Raw genomic sequence first — 25,916 nt, forward strand, 5'->3', positions numbered from 1 at the left:
GCATTGTTATGTTTTCCTTGTAGAAATAAGTTAAAACAATTTTTGAAAAATAAAATAATTCGCCTTCCATGTGCATGTACATATTTGGACATTATGCTGTTACACCACTGTCCGAGGTTAGGGGAGGGTTGAGCGCTCACAAACATAAACCCCCGCCTCATTCTTTATGAGCCTGTCCCAATTCAGGAGTCTGTAGTTCAGTGGTTGTCATATTTGTTTTAGTATATTAAAATTTTATAAATTATGCCGTTGGTTTTCTCGTTTGAATTATTTCACATTATTCACGTAAGGGCCTTTTATAGCCGACAATACAGTATGATTTTTTTCTCATTGTTGAATGCCGTACGGTTGCCTATAATTACTTCCATCCACTTCATTTGAACTCTAGTGGATAGTTGTCTCATTGGCAATCGTACCACATCTCCTTATTTTTACATAAACCTACTCACCCATATATTTTTCAGCATGTTAGCAGAACAGTTTTTTTTAGTTTACTATTTCCTGAATGATAAAAATTATGAGCCCCGACCATAACGTTTAAATGAGGATAATTTCCTTACCATTAAATTTTGACAAACATATCAATTCTTATATTTTAGTTTAGAAAATACACCTTCCCCAACCTGTCTTTTCTCAAAAGATACAATATTTGACATTTAGTCACTAACAAACAGAAAATCAGTAAAGACAATTAATTAAGCAAGTGTGGAAAGATAAGACACGGAATGTCTATTTGGGATATAAACATTAGGGAAAGAGAAATCTAGTCTACTGGTCTTGAATTACTGTTGTACCATATCAACGGTTTCCAAAAGATAGGTTTAGCACCTACGATTCAATAAAATATTTGCAACGAAAAGTGCCTTGGGCAAAAAAAAAAAAATTGTGGTTCTTGTAACGTCCTGAAAAAAAATAGGGTCTAGAATGCCAAATCATACAAAGTATAAACATAGAGTTTGTGCGATATAAGTGATTAAATGTTATATTTTACCAGAAAATGTATTATATGTCTCTGATTTCACATACACGTATCCGAATTTATACCTGCTGCATTTGCAAAGTGCTGTGTCAAAAATAATTGGTTTAATATAAATCAGAATTTCTATTTCATCATGACGATTCTATATTTTAAATAAAATCTTTATTTATTCCTTAAACAAACTTAATTTTTCATTAATTGAAATTGTTATTTATTATATTTGTGTATTATAATCTCATTGCATTTTACCGAAAGTCATAATTCAATTAAATTAAGGTTCATCAATACAATTTAACAAAAATGGCTGTGTTTACACCATGATATTTCTCCTAGTCCAGACAAACCTGTGTAATTTAAAAAGTTTTAAAGCCTGGCAGCACCTAGCTAGATAAATAAATGTTACATCCATTTTATGTTTTAAAAAATTAATAAACAGCTGCGCCACGAGCGCATGATACGCCTGTCGTCTTGTGTGTGTGTTTTTAAGCAATAATCATAAATCGTTCTTGAGATACGGCGCGACATGTGAAACCCCCCTTTTTTTACAACAAACTCAATAACTCCAAAATAAAATTTTGAATCATCAGCAAGAAGTATACAGATCTTTAGATTAATATAACTAAGAAGTGTGTAAAGTTTTAAGCAATAATCATAAATCATTTTTGAGATACGGCGCGACATGTGAAACCCCCCCCCCGTTTAAGTTACACAGTCCCGTAACTCAAAAAGTTTTAATCTTATTTTCACCAAAAAGTATAAAGATCGACCATCATAAGAAACAACAATGTTAAGTTTCATGAAATTTGGATAAGTCGTTCTCAAGTTACGGTGCTTCATGTGGACCCCGGACAGACAGATGGACGCCGTACATTTGTATACCATAATACGTCCCATCAAAATTTTGACGGGCGTATAAAAACCTTTATGAAGTTTGATGAACATTTTCTTTCCTTGCCACAGAAAATGGTGAAATAAACAAACACATACAAATACAACTTGTATATATATCTAGGTGCTGCTAGGCTTTAAGACTTTTAAAATTAGTTTTGTCTGCACTCAAAAGAAAATTTCATGGTGTAAACACAGCCATTTTGTCAAAGTGTATTGATGAACCTTAACAATCAGTAATGTTAATTTAACTATTCCAATTTTCAACAATAGACAGATGCATGTCTAGGTAAAATGTCAAGCTCTATATTGTACCAAGTCTAAAAGTTGTGATCTTGAATTGTCTATATAGACGGTCCGACCGGACCAATTGTCTTCATAGACGGTCTGCTTTGTCTTTTTTATATATAGTATAATACTCATTTAATCATTAAACATGTTTAGATTGTCAAAACTCTCCTTTAATACACCATATGAGTTGGCATTATAGACAGCCTGAGCTGTCTTGCACCCTCTGGTTTGACCAGGCTGGGGATCATACACACGACCTCCCGCACTTGATGTGAGCATGCTACTGGCAGTACTGCTAGACCATAGAGGCAGTCCCATTTTAAAATAGTTGAATTTGTTTTTAAAAAGTCCTAGGGCAACTATTGCAATGGACAACCACTAATTTGTTTTTTAATTTACAGTAGTATTTTGGTTGTAAATTTAGATGATGAAGCACTATGACAACTTTCCTAGCATGATCTCGTGGTAATTACCTTGGGCCATGTTGGATGTTGTTATATTTATATTATAAATTATTATTTCGTTACCGTAGGAAGTTGTATACTGTTAAACCAAAAGGATGTTGATAAATTATTGAAATGGCTCTTCGGCCAGTATATAATCACTACAAGTACAATCTTGACGATAAAAAGGGGGGTGAATCCAGGACAAGAATATTACCAATTTTGAAACATCACTATCGAAAAAAACACTGTTCCATAAACAATAACTATTTCTAAGTTTTCTTACCAATTATGAAACACAAATTTAATAATAATTCGACAAACTGTCTTGAGTCTTTCCAAACGTGGCTTCTCTGCAGTTGAACAAAGCGCGTAAAAGACACATCCGCTATACCGCTGCGCCCTCTATCGACCTTGTAAATATAGCAAGTAGACAAGTTTGAGCTTTCTAAAAAGCTTCGCTCTATCCTAATTTAAGGTAATACTAGAACACACCCGCGAAATCGCGGGCATTTAGAGCGTGGTTGAAAGTATGTAAACTGTTGTAGGATGATTTTTTGTGAAAAATTTTATGACTGGAGAATTTCAGGAAAGGTATTAAAAGTCATAGGTACTTGGGGTACTTTCAAAATCCGTAATTTTTTTGTTTTCTATTAATTTCAATTATTTTCGCGTTTTTACGTATACTTTGAACAGACATATACCGTATTATCTCTATATAATATATGACCGCTGTTGATAGTAAACTTGGAATTGATAGTAAGGGAGCTGCCATTTGATTATTAGGGGAGGAGGCTAGGATGAAATTGAAAAAAATAGGCAGGACAGGAGTTTTGAGTTAAAAAAAAAAGAGGCAGGATGAGACACTTGCAAAAAAACAAGTCAAGATGACAATTTAGGTAAAAAAAGTCAGGCTAAACTTAAAAAAAAAGGCAGGAACGAATAGAGTGAAAAATAAAAAGGCAGGACAGAGATTACAACTAAAAAAAAAATGCAGGATAAAATTTTTCATCCTAGCCCCCCATAAAAATCAAATGGTAGCTTCCTAAATAGCAAATACACTTTATTTATAGTATATATATATGTATGTTCATAGTATACAGAAAAAGCAAAAATTATTGTCCTGTACCCAAGTACCTATGAAAATGTTAAATTTCAAACAGTCCTAAACGGAAGTCTTATCTATGGCTTAAAAGCCCGTCTGATGACGGAAACAATATCCGGACTCCTTTATTTTCGTTTTCCTCCCAAAATAACCCAAACGGAATAATCATAAGCGAGGATGACAAATGCGACTATACATGGTTCCTATAGGACACAAATTAAGGCATGATGATTAATTAATTGTGGAAGCGACACACAAAATGAGGTCTTCTCATTTAATAGTATAGATGTTTTAAAAAGATTTGCTTTTTTCTAAATTTATAAACAGTATATTTTGCCTATCTTGCTAATCCATCAAATTTTAATCGTAACTTTTTTTCCACGATGAGCCGCATCATGACATATTATTATGATATATTATTTATGAAAATATGAACAATATATTTTCTTGATATTATTTTAAAATGTGTTGTTAAGAACTTGAAAATAATGTTCATTGAACATTAGCAGCTTACATTCTTTAAACATTAAGTGAATGATATTAAGGTACAATATCTCCTAGATATTTATCTTTTACATCAAACTTATGCTGTACTAAGATATTTAATAAAAATCTTTTATAAACATTTCTTTTATGCATCTTACAAATATTTTACATCAATCTTATAAAAAAAATGTTTTTAAAATATTATTTAAACAATATTATCTGGATATATACCTCTAATCCCAAAATGTCTTTTAGAACTTGTTTAAAATATTCAGTAACTATTAGCGGTTTATATTATTTAAACGTGAAGTGAAAACATTTAGGGACAATATCTCCTAGATATTTTGTTTTCACATCAAACATATACTTTACACAGATATTAAATGAAAATGTTTTATGAATATTTCTGTTAAACATCTTACAAATATTTTACATGAATGTTATATAAAAATGATTATGAAATATTGTTTCAATAATATTTTCTGGATGTAACTAACAAATGTCTCGTTTGAAATGTTTATTAAATATTAGCGGCTTATATTATTTAAACGTGAAGTGGATAATATTAAGGTACAATATCTCCTAGATATTTTGTTTTCACATCAAACATATGCTTTACACAGATATTAAATGAAAATGTTTTGTGCACATTTCTTCTATACATCTTACAAATATTTTACATTAATCTTAAATTAAAATGTTTAGAAGATATTTTTTGGATATTACAAAGAAATGTTTTTCAAACATATAACAGTTATAATCTAAAATGTTATATTTTACACAAAAAAAATAGCTGTAAAACATTTTAAAAGCATCAGAAAAAATATTATACACTATCAAAATAAAAACATTTCCAAAAAACGTTTTTTTATTATCAATGAAACATTTTGAAAAAATGTTTTTGAATTAATATTATTCATGCATATTTTTTAATGTAAAGAAAATGTCTATAAAATATTTTTTTGCAATATTATAGAAAAACATGAATATAACCAGTCAATAATATCATGAAAATATTTTGTGTTAGCTGGGAATATGTTTGCTTGTTTCATCCTTCCATGACTGTTGATAAAAAGATGTTTCTATTTTCAGTTCTGTTGATGTACAGATAGTTAAACCAGAAATAAAACTGCATTTAAATGTAAACTGCCATTTTGCATGCTAGTTTGCATGATAATTATCACTTAGGATCATTAAGACAGGAGGAACCAAATGCTTTGTCAATTAAAGACTAAAATTTACTTTTAGAAACTTGTATGTAAAACTATAAAATACATGTTAAGATCATATTTCAGATTGTCATCTTCAGGGCTAAATGTATGCCTGATGGTGCACTGAAATGTAGACAACTGAATGGATTAAAAAACAATTACAGACAGTGGTCACAAGGACAAGTTGATTTTTTTATTTTCAACTTTTTCAGACCCTTGTCTTTTTTTTTGAAGCAACTGTATATATATATTTTGCTCCTTATAATTTAAAATACAATTACATCAAGAAAGTAATAATGAAACACGTAAAAAAAACACTAAAATTAAAGACCGTCATTTTGCAGCAACTTCATATGCAGTATATATTTTCCAGTTGATACGATATTCCAGACTCTTGCGTTACCTATCATATGAACAGAATTTGCAGAATGATAACTTGGTGGTCCTTTTGGCTTAAGGTTAGATTATCTCATCAAAGGTCCTTTTGAATAAAATCTTGGTGGTCCTTTTGGCTTAATCTCAATTAATCTCATTAAAAGTCCATTTGAATAATTAGCAAGCAGTGAATATTGATTCAGTCAATAAAACATAATATTCAACATATTTAACCTGATTAATCTGTTAAAGTACTGGGTATTTAATACACTTTCATGGTTGTGTATATAATGAGCATTTCACCCTTAAATCTGATAATCAAGTCTGTCCTTCTCTGAGGTAATTGATGATATCTTAACATGAAACCATCACCAAACAATTGTTAAAATGGAAGGTTTTGGTTGAAATATTTTGTTCAGTTGGTATCTGTATTAACCTTGTGTTAAGGGATACTTTCCATTTGAAATTAAGCTTGAAATGTTCCTCACCTTACACAGATGGATGAGCTTCAATAGAAAACAGTTAGAGGCGGCTCCAAAAAATAGTGAAAATTTGATATTTTAAAGATAGGGGTTAGGTACTTTTAGTGCTGGTATGTCAAACATAGGTTTTTGTGTATTGTCTTGGAGCTTAAGGCTTACAATATTAAAAGTTTAACATCTATGATTTATGGACCTCCAATGGCCCATGAAAATACAGTATTGACTGAGTTTCGCTTTTTGCGTTCAAGGTATTAAAAATTGGATATCATAAGACAATCTTGCTTTCTCTGTTAGTTAAGTGACAAAGTAACCTTCATTCCTTTTTGTCACCCATCCCAATGATAAGATCTAGCTTGCTTATGTTACCTTTGTTGTATTGTTATTAACGGTGATAAAGCATTTCTATTGAGAAATTAAATCATGTTGTTATTTCATCAATTTAAGCACTCAGTCATCCATTTTAGGTCAATCTTTTTAAATTCAAATCTATTGTCTAATAAGTTACGCAGATGAATAAGTAACAATAGTTCTGTGGTTTCTGAAATCTTATTATTTTCCAGTTAGTTCGTACATGTGTAAATGCTGTAGAGACTTGCATCAGTTAGATTTGGTTTGTTTTGTTTTATGTAATAGGTTGATAAGTATCATGTTTAAGATTAAGCTGACCTTGCAAAATTTAGTAATCCATTTAAGAAAGCAAATGTTTGAATTAGGAATAGTGCATTGTTTACTGCACAATCAACAGGTCTTTGTGGTCATACTCCTTCTATATTTAAACTTTTTTGGGGCAGATTTTCAGCATGATGGACAGAAATTTGTAATCGCTGACTTTGTTATATAATTTCAATACAAGCATGTTTGTCTACGTCATTTAATTTCAATACAAGCATGTTTGTCTACCTAATCTTTTTCATACAAGAAACATGATGTTTTGTGATCTTCACTGTAATTTAATATTTTGTTGATTATATATTAAGTTACTGAAAACAGGTCATTTCCTATAATTGTCCTTTTTATCACATTTTAAATTGTTTATAAAATCAGAACTTACAAGATCATCAGATAGGTCAAAATCATCAAGGCAAAGATGGTTGTCATAGAAGAAGGATTTAACCAGTTTGAATCCACACTTAAGGGTATTGTCATAAAGACCAAACATTTTGAAAATTTTGGAAAAAGTACTGAAAAAGCATAAATTTTAAGCCATAATGAGACCCTTTAGCAAAACAGACATCACCATTGCCTAAATAAAAAGACCAAAAGACTAACTACAGTCCAAAATAAAATTATAACCTTGAGAATAATTATTATTATTATTATATTGCTAAGCAATATGTAAAAAATGGATTGAATAGCTTACAACACACTGGCACATCTCTTTTTAATTCATAATCTTATACAAATCTTGAGTGATTTTAAGTGCCAGGGAAAGCAAGTCCTTGCTGTCTGAATCTCAATTTTTATACCTCCACTCTAGAAGTGGGTGATATTATACATTCCCCTTGGCTGTTTGTCTGTTCATATATCTGTTTGTCCAACAAATACTTTCTCAGGTACTACAAAATAGAATGAGTTCATATTTGATCAGAAACTTGACAGTGATGATTTGTAATGTATGAGCTCTTTTGGGATCTGTCAGTCACCTGACTATCTGTTTGCAGATACCTGTGAGTTTTTCAACCAGCGATGAGTTGTAATATGTGAGCTCTTTATTGATCTGTCAAAACCTACTTTTTGTTTTCTGATATTTTGAATTAAGAGTGGGGGTATGCTAAGTAAATTATCATAGCAAGACAACATGTGCAGTCTTGTAGGGCATGGCCCAATGAGTTTCAAAACACATCATCAGATGGCAGAGGAGTTTGGGACTATCAAAACATCATCTTTCTCTATATGCATCACCAACAGTTATCTTCTGTTATTCTTTTTCGCTTGTCTATGACAATTGACAGTTGTAAATTTGGTTTTAATGGCCATTGAGGGGGAATTCTGTTGGTAATGCATAGGTATAATGTGAAAAATAGGTCAACAATTGTGGTTAAAATATCTGCTGAAGAGAACTTAATATTGCTTGCTAAACAGTGTGCCTTACTATTTGTTAAATCAACTATAAGTGATCCAGTAACCTTTGCATGGTATTACAAAAAATTGGATTCAATTTGAGGAGAAAATTCCTTCACCTTCGATTGTTCACAATTGAAGAAATAGTCCTTGTAGGTGTTTTCTACTACAACCTAGACGATATCAAGTATCCGTAAAATTGCAAAGATATGACATGCATGTCTCGATGTATTGCCTTTCTTTAAGGTAGTTTTCAATATTACTTTATATAATGTCATGAATGTAGTCATATTTGTGATGAATTGGTGTTCTTTTACGCGGAAAGTTTTTTTTTAATATTGAACATAAAAGCTTTTGTTTTGATAGTTTTTTTTACCTTATTAGATAAAAGAAAAACATCTGTATGACCATTTTAGTTTGATATAAGAGTCGGTCTGTGTTTTATATTTATATAAGCGTGAAAATTTGACAATTGCAAACATTGTCACCAATGTCTCTGTTTCTTGTTAATACATGCTTAAATGATGTCATGACAGATTTTTGCCTATTTTAATCCATGTTTGAGGTAATTTATTACCATTTTACAACTTGTATTAGACTGATTTGATCTTTTTCTGATTGTTGTGTGATTGTTTGATATGCTTACAAAAAGAAAAGTTTTTGAGAAGATTTTTTTGTACTTTTCATCTCCATTTCTCTTGCATTTATGAAAATAGATCATTAATATTTGACACGGAAGATAAAAGCAATATCACATCTGCATTAAACGGCATGGAAATATTGCAATTAAATGCTGGAAACTTAAATTCCTGTGAGATTTACCTGTCATGAACTACTTCTACATGGAACTTTAACTAAAAAATGATGATGAAGGGTATAATATTAATAGATATATGCTTTGAATTGATTATGACCAAATGGAAAATAATTGTGTATGTGTGTGTGCTCTTAATTCCATTTTTTGTCATCTGACCATGAAGTTATAGTGACAAAAAAAGAGAACACTTCTTCAATCTTGTGTCATCGTAGCACATAACACTTTTTAATCTGTAAATCCTTGAAAACAGCTTGACAAAATTCAATCGCACTTGCACACATGCATACACATGACATAAACTATCACACCTGCTAATTTTGTCTCGTCTGCAATGAAAGTCGAAGAAGCTGAGACTTAGGTGTTGCTTTTCTGGCGATGGCGTCTTGATTGTCAGCGTCATCAATTGTTGAGTTTTCTGCTAAGGTGAGTTTGATAGTTTTTGAGTAAAAATGTTGCCAATTCAAGTTTCAAAATTTAAAAATTCAGTATACAAAATAATAATATAAAATGATATGTTCAATTTACTTTTTATTCGATAGACAGCATGTCTAGCACATTACTAAGGAAGTCACACTTCAGTCAAATTACAATAAAAATAGTTGAGATCCTCTAAATAATGTGCTAGACCTGCAATTTATCGGTTTAACAAAGCTAGTTGAGCATATCATATCATGTTACAAAATGTATTATTTTGTATGATGCATTTTTAAATTTTGAAACTTGATTTCTGGCAAAAGTAAGTACCTTTATTAATTGACCTACATTTCATGCTTCATTGGTCTTGGAATTTTCATGGGATTCTTATTTGAAAAAATATGGCAGTAAAATGAAGGAGTTTCTTAGAAGTTTTGTTTCAGTTAATTGTTGAATTGGGGAGCTTTCTTGAAATTTTGTTGGAAAATTAAAAAAATATTATGCAGAATTGTACAATTGGATGTTGTGTGTTGAAACAATTTCCTGATAAAAGTAAAATGGATATTCCTAAAATGTAGTACATCAATAAGTTTGTAATTAGTAAAGTATAACAGCTAATATCTTGCCCACTCCATACTCGATATTGAAGTTTCATGTAGGCTTCATTACAATAGATCATATACTAATACATTTGTATGTTAAATTACATGGATAAAAAGAACATCTGCTAGGATTATTACGCCAGAAACGAAATTAATCTGATGGACTAATTGAAAATTAAGGTAGAATCGGCACCAATAATAATGTTGCAAATACCGTATTTACAGGATAATATAACACAATGTATTACTGTAAATTATATAGAAAAACGATGCTCATGGAATTCGTTTGACAATCGATGTTCATCCATAAAAATGTTGTAATGACAAAAATATAGATTTTATTTTGCAGCCATTTATATCTGCCGATCCCTATCACACCATCTATCTATTGCTTGAATCCTACTGGTGTAATTTAGTTATTTTCTAATAATGCTTCCATAGTTATCAAACCATATATCACAAGTGAAAAGTTGAGTAGAAAATTAGGAACATCACATGGCAGATTTTCTCCACATTATGACATTGTTTTTACCTCCCTGTCAACACGGTGTGTTATCAATACTAATGGATAATCACATTTATCTACTTTCATAAAACTTTACCTTGAATATCATATTGGAGGATATTTGATATCAAGAAAGTTATTGTTGCTATTTGATCAGTTTGATGAGTTTTTCGGTTGACTGTATTGTAGTAATCATAATCATTGCCTTTGGTTAGTCAGATTAAGAGCATGTAACATATTAAAAAATAAGTTTACAAAAGGAATGATTATGGTATCTCATAAGGAAGTATTATGGCTGAAGCAAATGTCAGCCCCACAAGCACTGATGTCAAAAATATATTACTTATAATGCCCTAAGATAAATTGAATTTGTTATGTCTCTAAGGCTAAATGATGCAGATAATAAAAAAAAAATTCAGACAGAAGCTTATACAATGTACATGTAAAAAGTGCATGTTTCTTGACAATGGCAATTGTACTAAGATGTGCAGTTATTTTAAAGGTCATGACTCTTCTAACAATCTTTATCATTCCATTGTATGGCTGACTTCTTCATATGATGTTTAGTAGAGGGGTCTGGAGGTCTGAGATGCAAATCCTCTATTTTAAGACCAAATTGCACTAGTCATTAGTTTCAGCTAACGCTTTACTAAACTCTGGTTTAATTGAAAACTTTGTAAATCCTGGTTTGCTGTGATTCTGTTGTATGACTGTCTTTTTATTCCTCTGGACTTCTTAAATCTTATAGACATCCAGGGAGGTATCATTCTTGAAAAAAAAAGCATTTTGATATTGTTTTATGTGCTATATGGGTCAAGTAAAGGTGAATTTATTTGATTATATACATTTTTAAGCAAATTATTATATAATAATAAATACTCAGACATGTCATATAATACTGATAATCATTTTATTCTACCTTTTGTAAATGAGGAAGACATCTTTCACCTGAATGGGATATTCATTTTCTAATATTTATTTAATTGTGACAATTTTGACAATTTAAATCTTGTATGCAGTAGATGAATGTTTCAGAATGTGTATTGCAGTGTCTACCTGTGAAGACAGAGACAAATCGGTCAGACAGGTGTGATCTTCTAATAGTCAGTTGTGCAAGATTTTAATCTCCAGATGATATCAGTTTCATTATCACAGGACTTAATCCCTCTTTATTTTAAGTTATAAATGAGGTACTTTGTCAGAAAATATGTGCAAACAGTTATCTGAAACATGAGACGATTTTTGGGTTTATGACATAGATTGCAGGTAAATTAAGGGAATTAACATGGGCAGTCATTAAATATATCAGATATTATTGAATGGTCTCATGAAACGTGTAAAGTGCTCACTACTTAAGAATTCAAAATTATGATTTTTATCAGTTTTCTTTTGACATTTAATTTTTGAATATTTGTAGAAATCTATATCTTATTTCAAAAATAACATTGATCAAGTTTCAAAAATCATAAAAATCATAGGAAGAAATTCCTAACGTGTTAAATATTAAATCTAAAGTGAAATAACTACAATATTTTAATTCGTCTCACAGATGCTCATGATCCACAGGAATTTGTTACTTACAATTATAGTGTGGACATGAAGTCAAATCTATGTCTACCTCCCCAGTTTGACAGAGAAGAAATATAAACTAGATAACAGGTTGAATTTGTCAATTTTATTTCCCTGATTTGAGTGGGGTGTAGAGTCACTTAAATTAAAAACTTTGAAGTTGAATAATGGAAAAAATCTGGATTATTAATGTAAAAGTTAAAACAGTTTTGTTAGTTGCATCTTTGCTGGAATATTTGAAAAACTTTTTTTTTTTTTTACTGTTTTTTTTATTTCTGCTATATACATTTCTTAAGTTTTTTTTAATTTTTTTTAGATCTACATAAATTGTGAAAATTACAAAGCACATCATCAAAATAAGTACCTTTTCACATCGTGAATGTTGTTAAAAAATGCTCCTTTTGGTCATTTTGAATTTTTCTATCACAAAAATCAGGTCATTTTGGAATATTTTATGAAGTACAGTTTTCCACAAAAAAATACTGGTTCCTATAAACAAGCAACCTTCAACCTCCATCAATTTCAGAACAAAAGTTAGGTTCAAAATTTCATTCAAATATTTGCAATCTTATTGCTGTCTACATTTCACTTTGTAAACAGATGAAGTTGTTAAAAGATAAATGGTTTTCCACACTTTTGATTTTTAAATGTATCAGCCTGTCAAGAAGTTCAAGCTACCATCTTGACTATGTCATCTTCACCCAGTAAATGTCAGTCTGATTGTTACAAGATCAAAGATTGCACTGAAATCTTATCCAGAGTTCAATTTTCTCTCTTGTCATTTCAAGTTTTACCAGTCTGTCAGTTTAAATCTCCAATTTCTGTTTGTATGTAGAAAGATACCTATAGTAAATATATACTTATGAATGACTTCATTATTTATGTCTATATCATGTCTGCTTTTTTCCTCTTTTATAGTTTTTGACTTTAACCTGGCTAAATTGAAAATTGAAATAATAAAACTAACTGGTTGTGGATTGTTTGGTTAATGTCAAGTTGCAAATATTTCTTGCTTACACATTAGTTTCATTGATTGTTAGTTGCTTAACATCCAGTGGCAAATATTTCATGCATGTTCAGGACTTATAAGAAGAACAAATTGACCAATACATGAGTATATGTACTATAAAATGGGTTGATAGGAAGGGAGGACAGGCAAGTTTGAGCTGCTGCTAGAAAAAGGAGATATGCAACCCTCGAGGATGTTGCAAGACCCCCCCCCCCCTTAAAGTAAAAAAAACTATTATATTAAAAATCATAATGCTTACATGTTAAAAGTTAACTGTGACTTGAGATAATAACAACCATTAAAGCAACAATAAAAGGTGACAGTTCCTTTACTTCTTTCAATGTTTGTGTAGTGATTTTGTGTCATGAATTATAACACTCTATGCTTTCTTTGCCATTGCATAAATGACAGCTGTAATCTCTAAACAATTGGCAGCATTGAATCATTGCAAAAGTTTAATTGTACATAGGAAATGCATTGCTTTTCTAACCTATTAAAAGTGGTTGATGTCAAGTTCTTTTTGTCATGGATTTTATGTTAGTATTTAAGACTTGTTTGAAAAGGTAATTAATTAATTCTGTTTGTTTGTCATTGTAATTAGGTGTAAATTTCAAAATTGGTATGACCTTAAAGGAAGTCCTTCTGTATTTTATAAAGACTACAGGCACCAGTGTAAAATTTTGTGGTGGTGAGATTTTTAGATAAAGACTTTGTTTTATATGAAACAATTGTGATATACAGCAACTGTAAGATTGGTGGCTCTAAAAGTAATTGTTTAATATTGTACAGATTTTCAGAATACTTTTACAGACAAAATTTAAAACAACAAAGAAAATAAAATGATAAATACACAGGATATTGAAGTAATAGATATCCCATAGAAATGATAGTTGTTCATTGTGTATTGGAATGTATACATAGAGATGCACCTGGACACCCAAGATTTTAACTATTGTCTCATATGAGTAACCTATCTATTAGATATGTGTTTAAAGATATTACACCCCAACTTTAGGAGTGAGCTAGGGCTAAAGATATTACAACCCAACTCTAGGAGTGAGGGCTAAAGATATTACACCCCAACTCTAGAAGTGAGGGCTAAAGATATTACACCCCCAACTCTAGAAGTGAGGGCTAAAGATATTACACCCCCAACTCTAGGAGTGAGGGCTAAAGATATTACACCCCCAACTCTAGAAGTGAGGGCTAAAGATATTACACCCCCAACTCTAGGAGTGAGGGCTAAAGATATTACACCCCCAACTCTAGGAGTGAGGGCTAAAGATATTACACCCCCAACTCTAGGAGTGAGGGCTAAAGATATTACACCCCCAACTCTAGAAGTGAGGGCTAAAGATATCACACCCCAACTCTAGGAGTGAGGGCTAAAGATATTACACCCCCAACTCTAGGAGTGAGGGCTAAAGATATTACATCCCCAACTCTAGGAGTAAGGGCTAAAGATATCACACCCCCAACTCTAGGAGTGAGGGCTAAAGATATTACATCCCCAACTCAAGGAGTCAGAGGGCTAAATATATTACACCCCCAACTCTAGGAGGGATGGCTAAAGATATTACACCCCCAACTCGAGGAGTGAGGGCTACAGATATTACACCCCCAACTCTAGGAGTGAGGGCTAAAGATATTACATCCCCAACTCTAGGAGTGAGGGCTAAAGATATTACACCCCCAACTCTAGGAGTGAGGGCTAAAGATATTACACCCCCAACTCTAGGAGTGAGGGCTAAAGATATTACACCCCCAACTCTAGGAGTGAGGGCTAAAGATATTACACCCCCAACTCTAGTAGTGAGGGCTAAAGATATTACACCCCCAACTCTAGTAGTGAGGGCTAAAGATATTACACCCCCAACTCTAGGAGTGAGGCTAAAGATATTACACCCCCAACTCTAGGAGTGAGGGCTAAAGATATTAAACCCCAACTCTAGTAGTGAGGGCTAAAGATATTACACCCCCAACTCTAGTAGTGAGGGCTAAAGATATTACACCCCCAACTCTAGGAGGGATGGCTAAAGATATTACACCCCCAACTCTAGTAGTGAGGGCTAAAGATATTACACCCCCAACTCTAGGAGGGATGGCTAAAGATATTACACCCCCAACTCGAGGAGTGAGGGCTACAGATATTACACCCCTAACTCTAGGAGTCTCAGGGCTAAAGATATTACACCCCCAACTCTAGGAGTGAGGGCTTAGGTGGGCTATATTGCAATCACCTTGTCTGTATGTCTGTCTGTCTGTTTGTCCAACAAATATTTTTGTCACACTTTTCACACAAATTATTAAATAGAATGACTTCATAATTGGTCAGCAGTTTGAAGTTGATGTAATGTGTGTGCACTTTTGAATTTGTCAGACACCTTCTTGTTTTCAATACTTTGAATTATGTTTGCATTCTCTGTAAAATATAAATAAAGGATAGAAATTTTGAATTATTTTAATTTCCAAAACTACTTCTAAGAACACTTATTGAACTGCTTCTATGATACCCAATAGTTGTATCTATACAAGTGATTTTTACCTGTGTCGCCAATGTCAAAAGTAGGTCTAGTAAACTCCTACACTTGTTTCTTCTGTCTGTTTTGTCCGCCTGAAAGACCTTGGCTTCTATGGAAGAGAATAATTTTATATTTGGTCTGGAGCTTGATAATGTTGAGCTGTCACATGTAAGCAAATTTTACCTCAGCTTTGCAGCCACTTCCTGTTTGCCAATAGTTTAAAATCTTACAACTCTTTTTACAAGGAAGATTTTTGTCAAATTTTTCTTGGCTTCTATGGAAGGGAATTATTTCATATTTGGTCTGCAGCTTGATTTTAATGAGTTGTAGCGTGTAAGCAATGTTTACATCTGCTGTGCTGCCACTTCCTTTATCCTATAGTTTGAAATTTACAACACCCATTCACTACAGTACAGGGAAAATTTTTGTCAATCTTTTTCTTGGCTTCTATGGAATAGAAATGATTTTATCATTGGTTTGCAGCTTGATAATGATTAGTTGTAAGATGTAAACAATTTTTACATCTGATAATTGTGCAGCCACTTCCTGGTTGCCTTTAGTTTAAAATTTTACAACACATTGCTGTACAAGGAAAATTTTCGTCAAACTTTTCTTGGCAACTATGAAAGGGAATCAGGATCAGTTATGCTTCAGTATACATGTTACCTCATCAATTGCATGCAGGTCCAGACCCGGTGTTGGTCTTGTTTTCATTTCTAGTTACATATCTTAGACAATCTATAGCTATAGTACTATTGAGTGTCCGAAAAAAGGTATATAAATGCAAATCGCAATTATTGGAATTACACTGGTGAGAGAATATAACGATTTCTTATCTGTGAAAAATATCAAAAGTCAATAAGTAAACATCCACTAGTTCTGTAGACATCATTGTAACTTTTATGCTGCATTTATTGAATAGATTACCAAAAGTGAAAGAGTCATAGTTTTGCGTTTGTATTTGTTGCTGCTACAAATTGGACAGTGAATTTTCAATGTGAGATGTGCCTTGCAGATTTGTTTTTAATCTGCATAAAACATATGTTTCTTATAACCTCAAGGTATGTTCTGAGGCTCTCTGTTTTCCCTCAGACTCTGTACTGCATACCATTGAAAGGTGTAGCAGAATTAGATGAAGTATGCAACACTGTTGTTAATCTCAGACTTTCACCTAATCCAGAAATTAAATGGCAACAAAGATTAAGAATTTTTATGGCCAAATTAGAAACAGTTAAAATATTCCTTCACTGTCTCATTGGCACATCTTATTCTTTAATTTAACAAAATTAACAGAAAACATTTTATAGTTTAAAAACATTGTTATTCAACAGCTTGGAGTTATATTTTCTTATTGTTATTTTGCAGGCTACTTCTTTGTATTGTTTAGTGTTAGAATGTGCAGCAGGAGGAGACCTCTTGGCTTATATCAAAACTCATAAAGAAAACTGTTTACCAGAAGACAAAGTCAGAGTATACATGAGACAATTGATTTCAGCAGTTCATTATTTACATGAAAGGGGTGTGGCACACAGGTAAGTTTTCTTTTTTATAATTTATATGTGTATATATGAAGGTAAATTGCCTTCAAAAGGAAACCTTCTTGAAATTCAGTCGGTGTGAAACATTTTGGCCAGTGTTTACCAGCTATATGTTTGAAGAAGACTACAGAATCACCAGTTGTTACTAGTAGGTTTTTTGTCATCGGATATCCTTCCATGTGGACGAAATGACATACAGGAATATCACAACTCTGTTTTCAGTGAGAAATGAATGGAAACCAAAACAGATTTTAAGAGCTATGAATTATGTTATAATTGAATCAATTAAATAATAATTAATGAGAACAATATAGAATTCATTTGAATCAACTCTTGTAATAAGTAGGTAGTTTTTCACACATATTCACAGAATATATCTAATATAGTCAATTGACATACACTGGAGAATGTTTTCAATATTACGAATGATTCTCTACTATGTTATCAAACCATTTCTAACTCTCCCTACAGACCTTGTTTTTGAATCGATAATTATTGATTTTAGGAAGGTAGTTAACCATATCTCGTATATAACATTTATTCTTTATGGTCGTAATTTGCATTGCAATTCAAAGCAATTCTAACTTTTATGTAACAGTCATGTTAAAAAACAGAACATGTGCTAAGCAGGTTCTTATGATAGTCATTTTCTGTCCATTTTACAATTGCTCTATCATACACTGAGCAGGAACAACGTGATCTTGGATCATTGAATATATATGTTTAGTATTATTATGTGGGAATTATATTAATTAAATCCCAATAGGGACTCTATGAATAATGAAAGAAGCTGCTTCAACACGTCGTCAAAGATATTTATTGAGGTTTTGTCAGTGTTCCATGTAGTAAATGTCTCCAGCGTGTTGTCGTAATTAAAAACACTGACCACTTACGACCTTACTAAATATTTATGACCCTATATGGGCATCATGAAAACGACTCTGTAGGCCATACTCTGTTGTTTCCACATTTTAGCTTTATTTCCATACAAAACTAGCAACCACCCATTGGGAAACCGATGGCTTATGTGTATTTTGTCTTGTGAATAAATTGTCACTGGACAAAAAAAGATAGTTTTCGATCATTAAAGCAGACACCAAATAATTAGTATCACAGGAAAATGTTGGGTGTTTGTACAGAAAGAAGACATATAGAGCTGTCGCACTGTGTTATAGTTCCGCTATTGAAAAATATTTTTCTCCTCTATCTAATTACCAAGTTAATTAAGTGCATAGACTTACATTAAAGTCTATGTTTGGATAAAGAAAAAAACAATTGCCACTATTTATATTACATTATATTTATCCAAATAATTTTGGCAAGAGTTTTCAAAAACAAATTATCGATTTCTTATATATATTCAACTTGATAATCTGTTACCCTTGGCTTCACTGCTAACAGAATTTCTAGTTTTTGAATAGCTAGTAATTGTTATAAAATGGTTTATTGCAACCTAATGAGGAATCATAAATATCCGCCTTTTATGCTGACGAAAAGTGGGGGAGTATTGTATTCTTGTGGCAGCAGATTAACACAAAATGATGAAAACATGCCTCAATCTAATCCATATTTTATTGCGATTTGTCAGTTCAGTTTAAAGTCTATTTAAAAATCGCTGTTTCTCATGTAAGAACCAAATTTCAGGTAAATTTACCTGCATTGGGCTGTTTCACCTTACCAATGTTGGTTTCAGCAAGAAATCATTTTTGAATAGCCTTTTGATTAGAAATCGATCAAAGAAGTTGCACGAAAATATAGATTAGACACCCACCATTTCACAATCACCTATTACTTTTATTGTTTCAATACTTTTGAGTAAACTTTGATTTCCTCCTTGTATAATATTTTAATTTGAAGAAACATCTGTGAATGATGGTTAACCTATAGGCTCTGCAAGGAAGACTGTACAATATCTATTTCAAACTTTATGATTTTTGTATTACAAACTTTTGTAAATTGTAAGACTGTTTTGATTTATGCAATAGATTGTCAAGTCAGATCCATTACATGTCTTGTAAATTATTCTCAAACATATTTTAATGAAATTTTGCAAAGAAAATTTTCCCAATAGATCTTCTCCTCTTGTGGAGAGAAGCAATGATTTAGTTCCAAATTGAATAGAATTTTTTCGTTGCTGATGTTGTTTCGCTGGCATGTTAGGTAGTTAGATAGTAGTGCAAGTCGGATTTTCATAATTAAAAAATTCTCCAGGGACTTTCTGTAAATAGAGAATGAGAGAGGAAAGATTGTGTAAAAAAATCGATATTTAGAGATATGGAAGACAGAACAGTTTGATTTACAAAATAAAGATAATTAACCTCTATATTTTATCTTTCACAACGCCCCATAATTTTCTAATTTTTATAAAAAAAAACCAATTAAATGGAAGCTGCAAAATGCTAGTAAATCTCTTTTATTCCATTTTATATTTTTGCTGACTTAGACATATTTTAGGCATCTATTTCTTTAATACATGCATTTAATTTTTATGTATTATAATGAAATTAAGGCTTTATAAAAAAAATATGTTTAGATTAAATTGATTTATTGCTTCCCTGTCCATTCTTTGGTACATTTTCATCTCAGCTATACAAATACAATTCATATATATTCATACAATTGACCGGTATTTAATGGCACGGAACAAAAAAAATCTTTTTTAACGAAAGGTGTAAATGACCAGTAAAAATCATTGAATTTGTTTAAACAAATACAAAGCGGTGACTGTCTTGTATTTGTGAAATGATATTTTTATAGTTGTGGATAGAGTACATGTATTGTTTGCTCTGGTTTAGAATTTGGTCATTGCCCTAAAGATAGTCGAGGCCATCAGCTTTTGTACGCTTGACATTTATCGTATCGAGAGCAAAGTGGGAAGGGTTACGAGTTAAATTACGCTTCTTTCATGTAGGTAAAGTGACTGTCATTTACGCTCGCTGTGGTGACCATTATATTATTTGTTATGAAAGGGAGAGAATTTAAAGTTTGTAAACGAGAGAACATTAAGGTATACCGTATAATTATGAATGAATGAAATTTGCTTATTCAATGAATGTGTAAGGAAAACATTAATTGGACCTTGTTATAAACTGAGTGAATTTTAAATGGAAACTGCGATCAGTGATGTACTTATTATACAGATAATATATACCTTGTAACATTATCAAATGAAGGGGTTGGGATAGCAAATGGACATTTTATATTGAATTAAAATGATGGTATCACATGAATAGTATTACTGAAAATAAGCCACCACTTAAGTCTTTGCTTCTTCGTAATGAAATTCTGGTTGGGCATGATCATAATTCTTTATTACTTTTTTAAAAAAAGTTTTCTTGTGCATTAATGGAGTATTATCATTTTGTTTCAAAAAATAAAAAGAAAAGAAAGTTTACATGTAGACATACATTGCGAAAGACTAAGTTTCTTTACACACTAAGATGTCTTTTTGTTGTTTTATTGGGTTGCTGTCTTTTTACCTTATGTCCCACATGTCCTTATGTTCATATAACAATCTATGGATATTCAATCAAATGTTCTGTGTTGGAAGAGTGTATTAACACTGGTACTTAAAAGAACCCTTGCAGCATCCCTTAGAAGTTATAAGTTGACTTCTGTTATTACCCTATTTCCTCTCTTTTCCAGTGGCAGCCTAAATCTTCCCTGCTTCATTTTGGTCAAGCAACTTTATAGATCTATGGTACCCTATTGATTTAAAGTTTAATTTTTTCTCTCCTTGAATATGAATGAAATAGTTGCCACAAGACTTTAAACAATCAACCATACATTCTTCATAAAAAAGGGACAATAGGTAATATTTAAACATCTCAGATTCTTAATATTTTAAATATGCTGCAATTTCTTGCTTCATCTTGACCTCAATAACAGAGGTTCATAAAGCAAAATAGACTCTTTTTGAGAGTAAAGTCAAAAACCTCAAATGGCTTATCATAGAAGGACAGAAAATTCAGCTTATTAAGGTTCAATTGAAGACCAAAAACAGACCAAAACTGAACATCCAAATATCCAGTTATGGTCATCGATCTTTCAACTGTACTTTTGAATAACAGATATTAACAAAATTTGTATACTGCAAACAGTCCACTACATCAGACTTGAAGCATGATCTAACTATTTAGTGAAAGATGCTATCAGGGGGACTAATTGTCCACCACCAATGGTATTGACTTCATGATTAAAACATTAACAGACTTTGATTTTAATAATCACATGATGGTTTTTATGTATTTACCTTCTGAAGCAATTACAAACAAGAAGGATTCAGAAAAGAAATTTTCCAAGGAAATGGCACTCTGTATGACAGGTAAACAACGGAATCAACAAAAAGAATAAAGTACAAATGATTCAAATTATTTCATGATTCAGATTTTTTTTCACAATAAATTGTATTGTTATGTTCATTAACATTTGAAATTGAAACTTTTGTTTGAGCTGAAATAATATGTGAAATATTACCTCCAAAAATTTCTGACAAAGAAGTGAAAGATTAGTGATAAGTATTAATTAGATGAATTTGTCATGTGTATCAGCACTAAGGGTGGCCATGTTCTGTGGATCCTGTGATAGCAAATCTCACATTTCTTTTTAAATCACTCGGTCCATATCTGGTAAATAAGTAGTACCATTGTTTGTGGTATATATCTAGTAGGTAAAAACATTAGTTGATGAAATTTGAACGGTTTGTGTTTTAAGTGATGTGCGTGCATCAATTGAGGTCTAAATGACTTTTTTCGAAAGGTGTTTAAATTCTTTTGCCAGGATCATCAGTTTTGAATGTACCCATGTTCTAGTCGAATAGATCAAAAACAAACTAAAGATGACATCTCGATTAAGAAAATTGTCCAAACAAATAAGAAATGACTTGATGTTTAATAGTTTGTAATCCAATCATGTTAACGGTTAATTTTTTAACCCTGGCAGGTGAGGTTTAAAGGTATATTATAGACGGAGATAAATGAAACACTAAAAGTTTTTTTGTATAACTGAACAGTTCATAAGTCAATGTTATTCACATGGTATCAGTATCGCGGTAATTTTTTTCTTTAAATCTTGCAATACTTGAATGAGATTGGTGACATTTGGGGGTTGGAAGTTTTTCAACTGATTCATCACAACTTTTGTGAAGGGAGGAAAAAAAATGTGTATTAAGTATATTGAGTTTCAATTATCTTAGTATTATCTGTAGCGATTTAGATAAATATGTATGATTAATGAAATGGTATTGAAATTCTCATGAGAAAAAATATAATTACAAAAATGATGGTTTTAGTATTTGTCATACTTCACAGGAGCTATGCATCATAACACATCTATTTACCAATTATTTTATTGCATCTCTGTGCTGCAATATCTTGCTGAGGGTTGTTTGTTTTCATGTGTGTATGCTTTCTATATCTGCATATCTAACTGTTTGCTGTAATTGCATTTTGTTCTCCATTTATTTGAAGTGCTGGAAACTGGAATATATTGCTGATGCAAGTTTCTGTGCATATTTTGATGTCTTCTGTATTCTGCAGCATCTTGTTTTGTTCACCTTTGGTTTCTTCTGTATGCTGCAGTGTCTTGTTTTGTTCACATTTAGTGTTTCTGTATGCTGCTGTGTCTTCTTTTGTTTTATTTTTGAGTTTCTTCTGTATGTTGCAGTGACTTGTTTTGTTCACATATTGATGTCTTTTGTATACTGCAGTGTCTTGTTTTGTTCTCATTTGGTGTTTTCTGTATGATGCAGTGTCTTGTTTTTTTTTACATTTTGATTTCTTTGGTATACTTCAGTGTCTTGTTTTGTGTTTTGATGTTTTCTATGTGCTGCAGTGTCTTGTTTTGTTCACTTTTGGTGTCTTCTGTATGCTGCAGAGTCTTGTTTTGTTCACATTTAGTGTTTTCGGAATGTTGCAGTGTTTTCTATTGTTCACATTTAATTGTCTGCTGTGTGCAGCAGTGTCTTGTTTTGTTTTATTTTTTGAATGTCTTCTGTATGATGCAGTGTCTTGTTTTGTTTTATTTTTGAATGTCTTCTGTATGATGCAGTGTCTTGTTTTGTTCACATTTTGGTGTCTTTTGTATACTGAAGTGTCTTTTTTGTTCTCATTTGGTGTTTTCTGTATGATGCAGTGTCTTGTTTTGTTCACATTTTGATGTCTTTTGTATACTTCAGTGTCTTGTTTTGTTAACTTTTTGTGTCTTCTATATGCTGCATTGTCATGTTTTGTTTACATTTTGTCTGCTTCAGAGTCTTGTGTTGTTTATATTTTGATGTCTGCTTCTGCTGCAGTGTCTTAATGGTGATTGTTTTGTTCACAATTTGGTGCCTTCTTTCTTTAGCAATGTCTTTGTGGTTAATGTCCTTTTTACAATTTTGGCATATTCTGAGTCTTTGTGGTGGTGATTTGATGCATTTTTACTGCATTGTCTTGGTGGTGATGATTTGATGCCTTTTATGTACTGTAATGTCTAAATGGTGATTGTTGTTTTAAAAAAATTGATGTCCTCCATATTTTGCAGTGTCTTTGTGGTGAACAGTTTTGTATTCACATTTTATTTTTCAGTCTGATCTGTATTTTGAGAAGTTAATGCTGTTTTTTCTGTTCATATTTTGAAGTCAACTGTATGTGAAGAGTCTTTATGGTGTAATGTTTAGTTTACATTATAAAGTCTTTTGTATTATGGATTGTCTTGTTAGTGATTATTTTTACACTTTTACCGTAGCTTCCTAATTATCCAAAATACAACTTCAGATGAAAAAAAACAATTTATGATATGTAAAAAAAATATTTTAGTGCAAATATCATTTTCCTAGATGCATATGCTCAATGTCTTTCAAATTTAAGACAAATGTTTTCAGATATTAAAGCATATCTAAAATTCATGACTATTATGTCATAACAACACATCCAGGCCCATAACTTTTCTGAAACATTATTTGATATGTTTGAAGAATATCAACTTGTGACTGATTTGATTAATGTTTAATTTTTAGTCTGAAAATAGCCATTATTGTGCTTGTACTTTGATTTTAAAACTCAATGGACCTGAGTGAAGGCAATGTGATATAAGGTATGACGTCAAAACAAAACCATGTTCCCAGTTTTAACATTAAAACAAATAGTATTATTTGATATAATAATTGCCCATGGGCTTCATGTGAGTTATCTGTGATGAAATTTCTCTTCAGGAACATCGTCATTTATAGAAAAAGAGAAAATAGAGAGAATAAATAAATGAAAAACTATCATACATATTAAATTAGTAAAATAAAGCAAAGTGTAGTCTAATGGGCCTGTTATAACTAAACTTAACTCTTTAATTGAGTTTTCTCAATCAGCACTAGATAAAGGAACTAAAGGTCAGCAATGTTCTTCTGATTAAGAATTTACAACCATTTTTGTGAGTTTTAAATTTTACTATTTTGATAGTGTGCCCTGAGAGAAAATAGGACTGTTGATGTACCCTTGTCATCCCTGTTTGTGTGTTTGTTACTGTGGATTCATTGGTGTCTGTGAGATACCAATTTTCGTGGATTTTGTGGGTATAGGCTAACCACAAATTTAAATGTTTAGGGAAGTAGTAATTTTCTATAGGCTTGTTAAGTATTTAGACTTTGGCAAAACCACGAATTCAAATATCTGCGAAAATACAATTTTTCCTCAATCTTTGAAATTTGGTTTCCATGAAAATAAATGAATCCACAGTAACTAGCTAGATTTCAGAATCTAGTTGAACTTACACCTACATAGATTGATGTGTAGATGTATCTTTGGGTGTCGAGCCATTTTCCCATAAGATACAGGTCACATACTCATGTTTCATGGTTTTCGTGAATTAGTTTAAGCTTTTCTAAGTTATCATCAGTTGATTTTAGAAACAGTATTATGTCATCTTGGAATGAGAATGAACGTAATAGATTTTTATTGAAATGGAAAAAAAACTTTGATACCAAATTGCATTTTATTGGTTGGACTTGGCATTTGAATGATGACATTTACATTATTTTATCTTATGTAATAATTTGATGTTTTATGAATACTGAACAATTTATGAATGATTTGAAGACTTTTTTTCTAGAAATATGAAATTCTTTTCATATATTTTTGGCAAAGTATAAAAAAACTGTTATTTTTTGTTTTTACTACCATACCACTGGTCAGTTAATCAACATTTACAAATAGTTGAATATCAAAATGGCCATGAGTAACAATAGTTGCTGAATCACTAAGTAAGTGTTGCTTTAATGAAGCGTCCAGGAAGCCATAAAATACTTAATGTCGAAATACTAAGTAAAGTACATGTAAGTTGTCAGGTAAAGTTAACCCACAATTCATGAACTTACATGTATACACGGAAATTAATAAAACCTTGTGGTTAATCTCATTACTTTAGGAGGAAAAAATCATAAAAAATATGAGTGAAAATTAGGGAGGATTCAGACCAATCTCTTTGTTATTTGTCACTGTTCCTTGTTGATGTAGGTGGATGGATCAGCTAGAAATTATGGAAATGATTCAAATTAATTAATATGTCAACAGTACCAGAAAACACATTGCTTCACCTCTATATATAAATTGACTTCATGTGATAAATAGACATGTTTTTGTTGACAGT

The 25,916-nt window shown here is 31.5% G+C and overlaps 1 protein-coding gene across 1 annotated transcript in view; it reads left to right on the forward strand.

Moving 5' to 3' along the window:
* The window catches only part of LOC127724690 (uncharacterized), a 156,268-nt gene that overhangs the window by 42,869 nt on the left and 87,483 nt on the right, over nucleotides 1–25,916 (forward strand). The window contains exon 3 of the mRNA XM_052231749.1: nucleotides 17,125–17,291. Within this exon, the coding sequence (XP_052087709.1) occupies nucleotides 17,125–17,291 (167 nt within the window). The remainder of the gene's footprint in view (nucleotides 1–17,124; nucleotides 17,292–25,916) is intronic.

This window comes from Mytilus californianus, unplaced genomic scaffold (genome assembly GCF_021869535.1).
Source record: "Mytilus californianus isolate M0D057914Y unplaced genomic scaffold, xbMytCali1.0.p SCAF_1, whole genome shotgun sequence".
Lineage (NCBI taxonomy): Eukaryota > Metazoa > Mollusca > Bivalvia > Mytilida > Mytilidae > Mytilus > Mytilus californianus.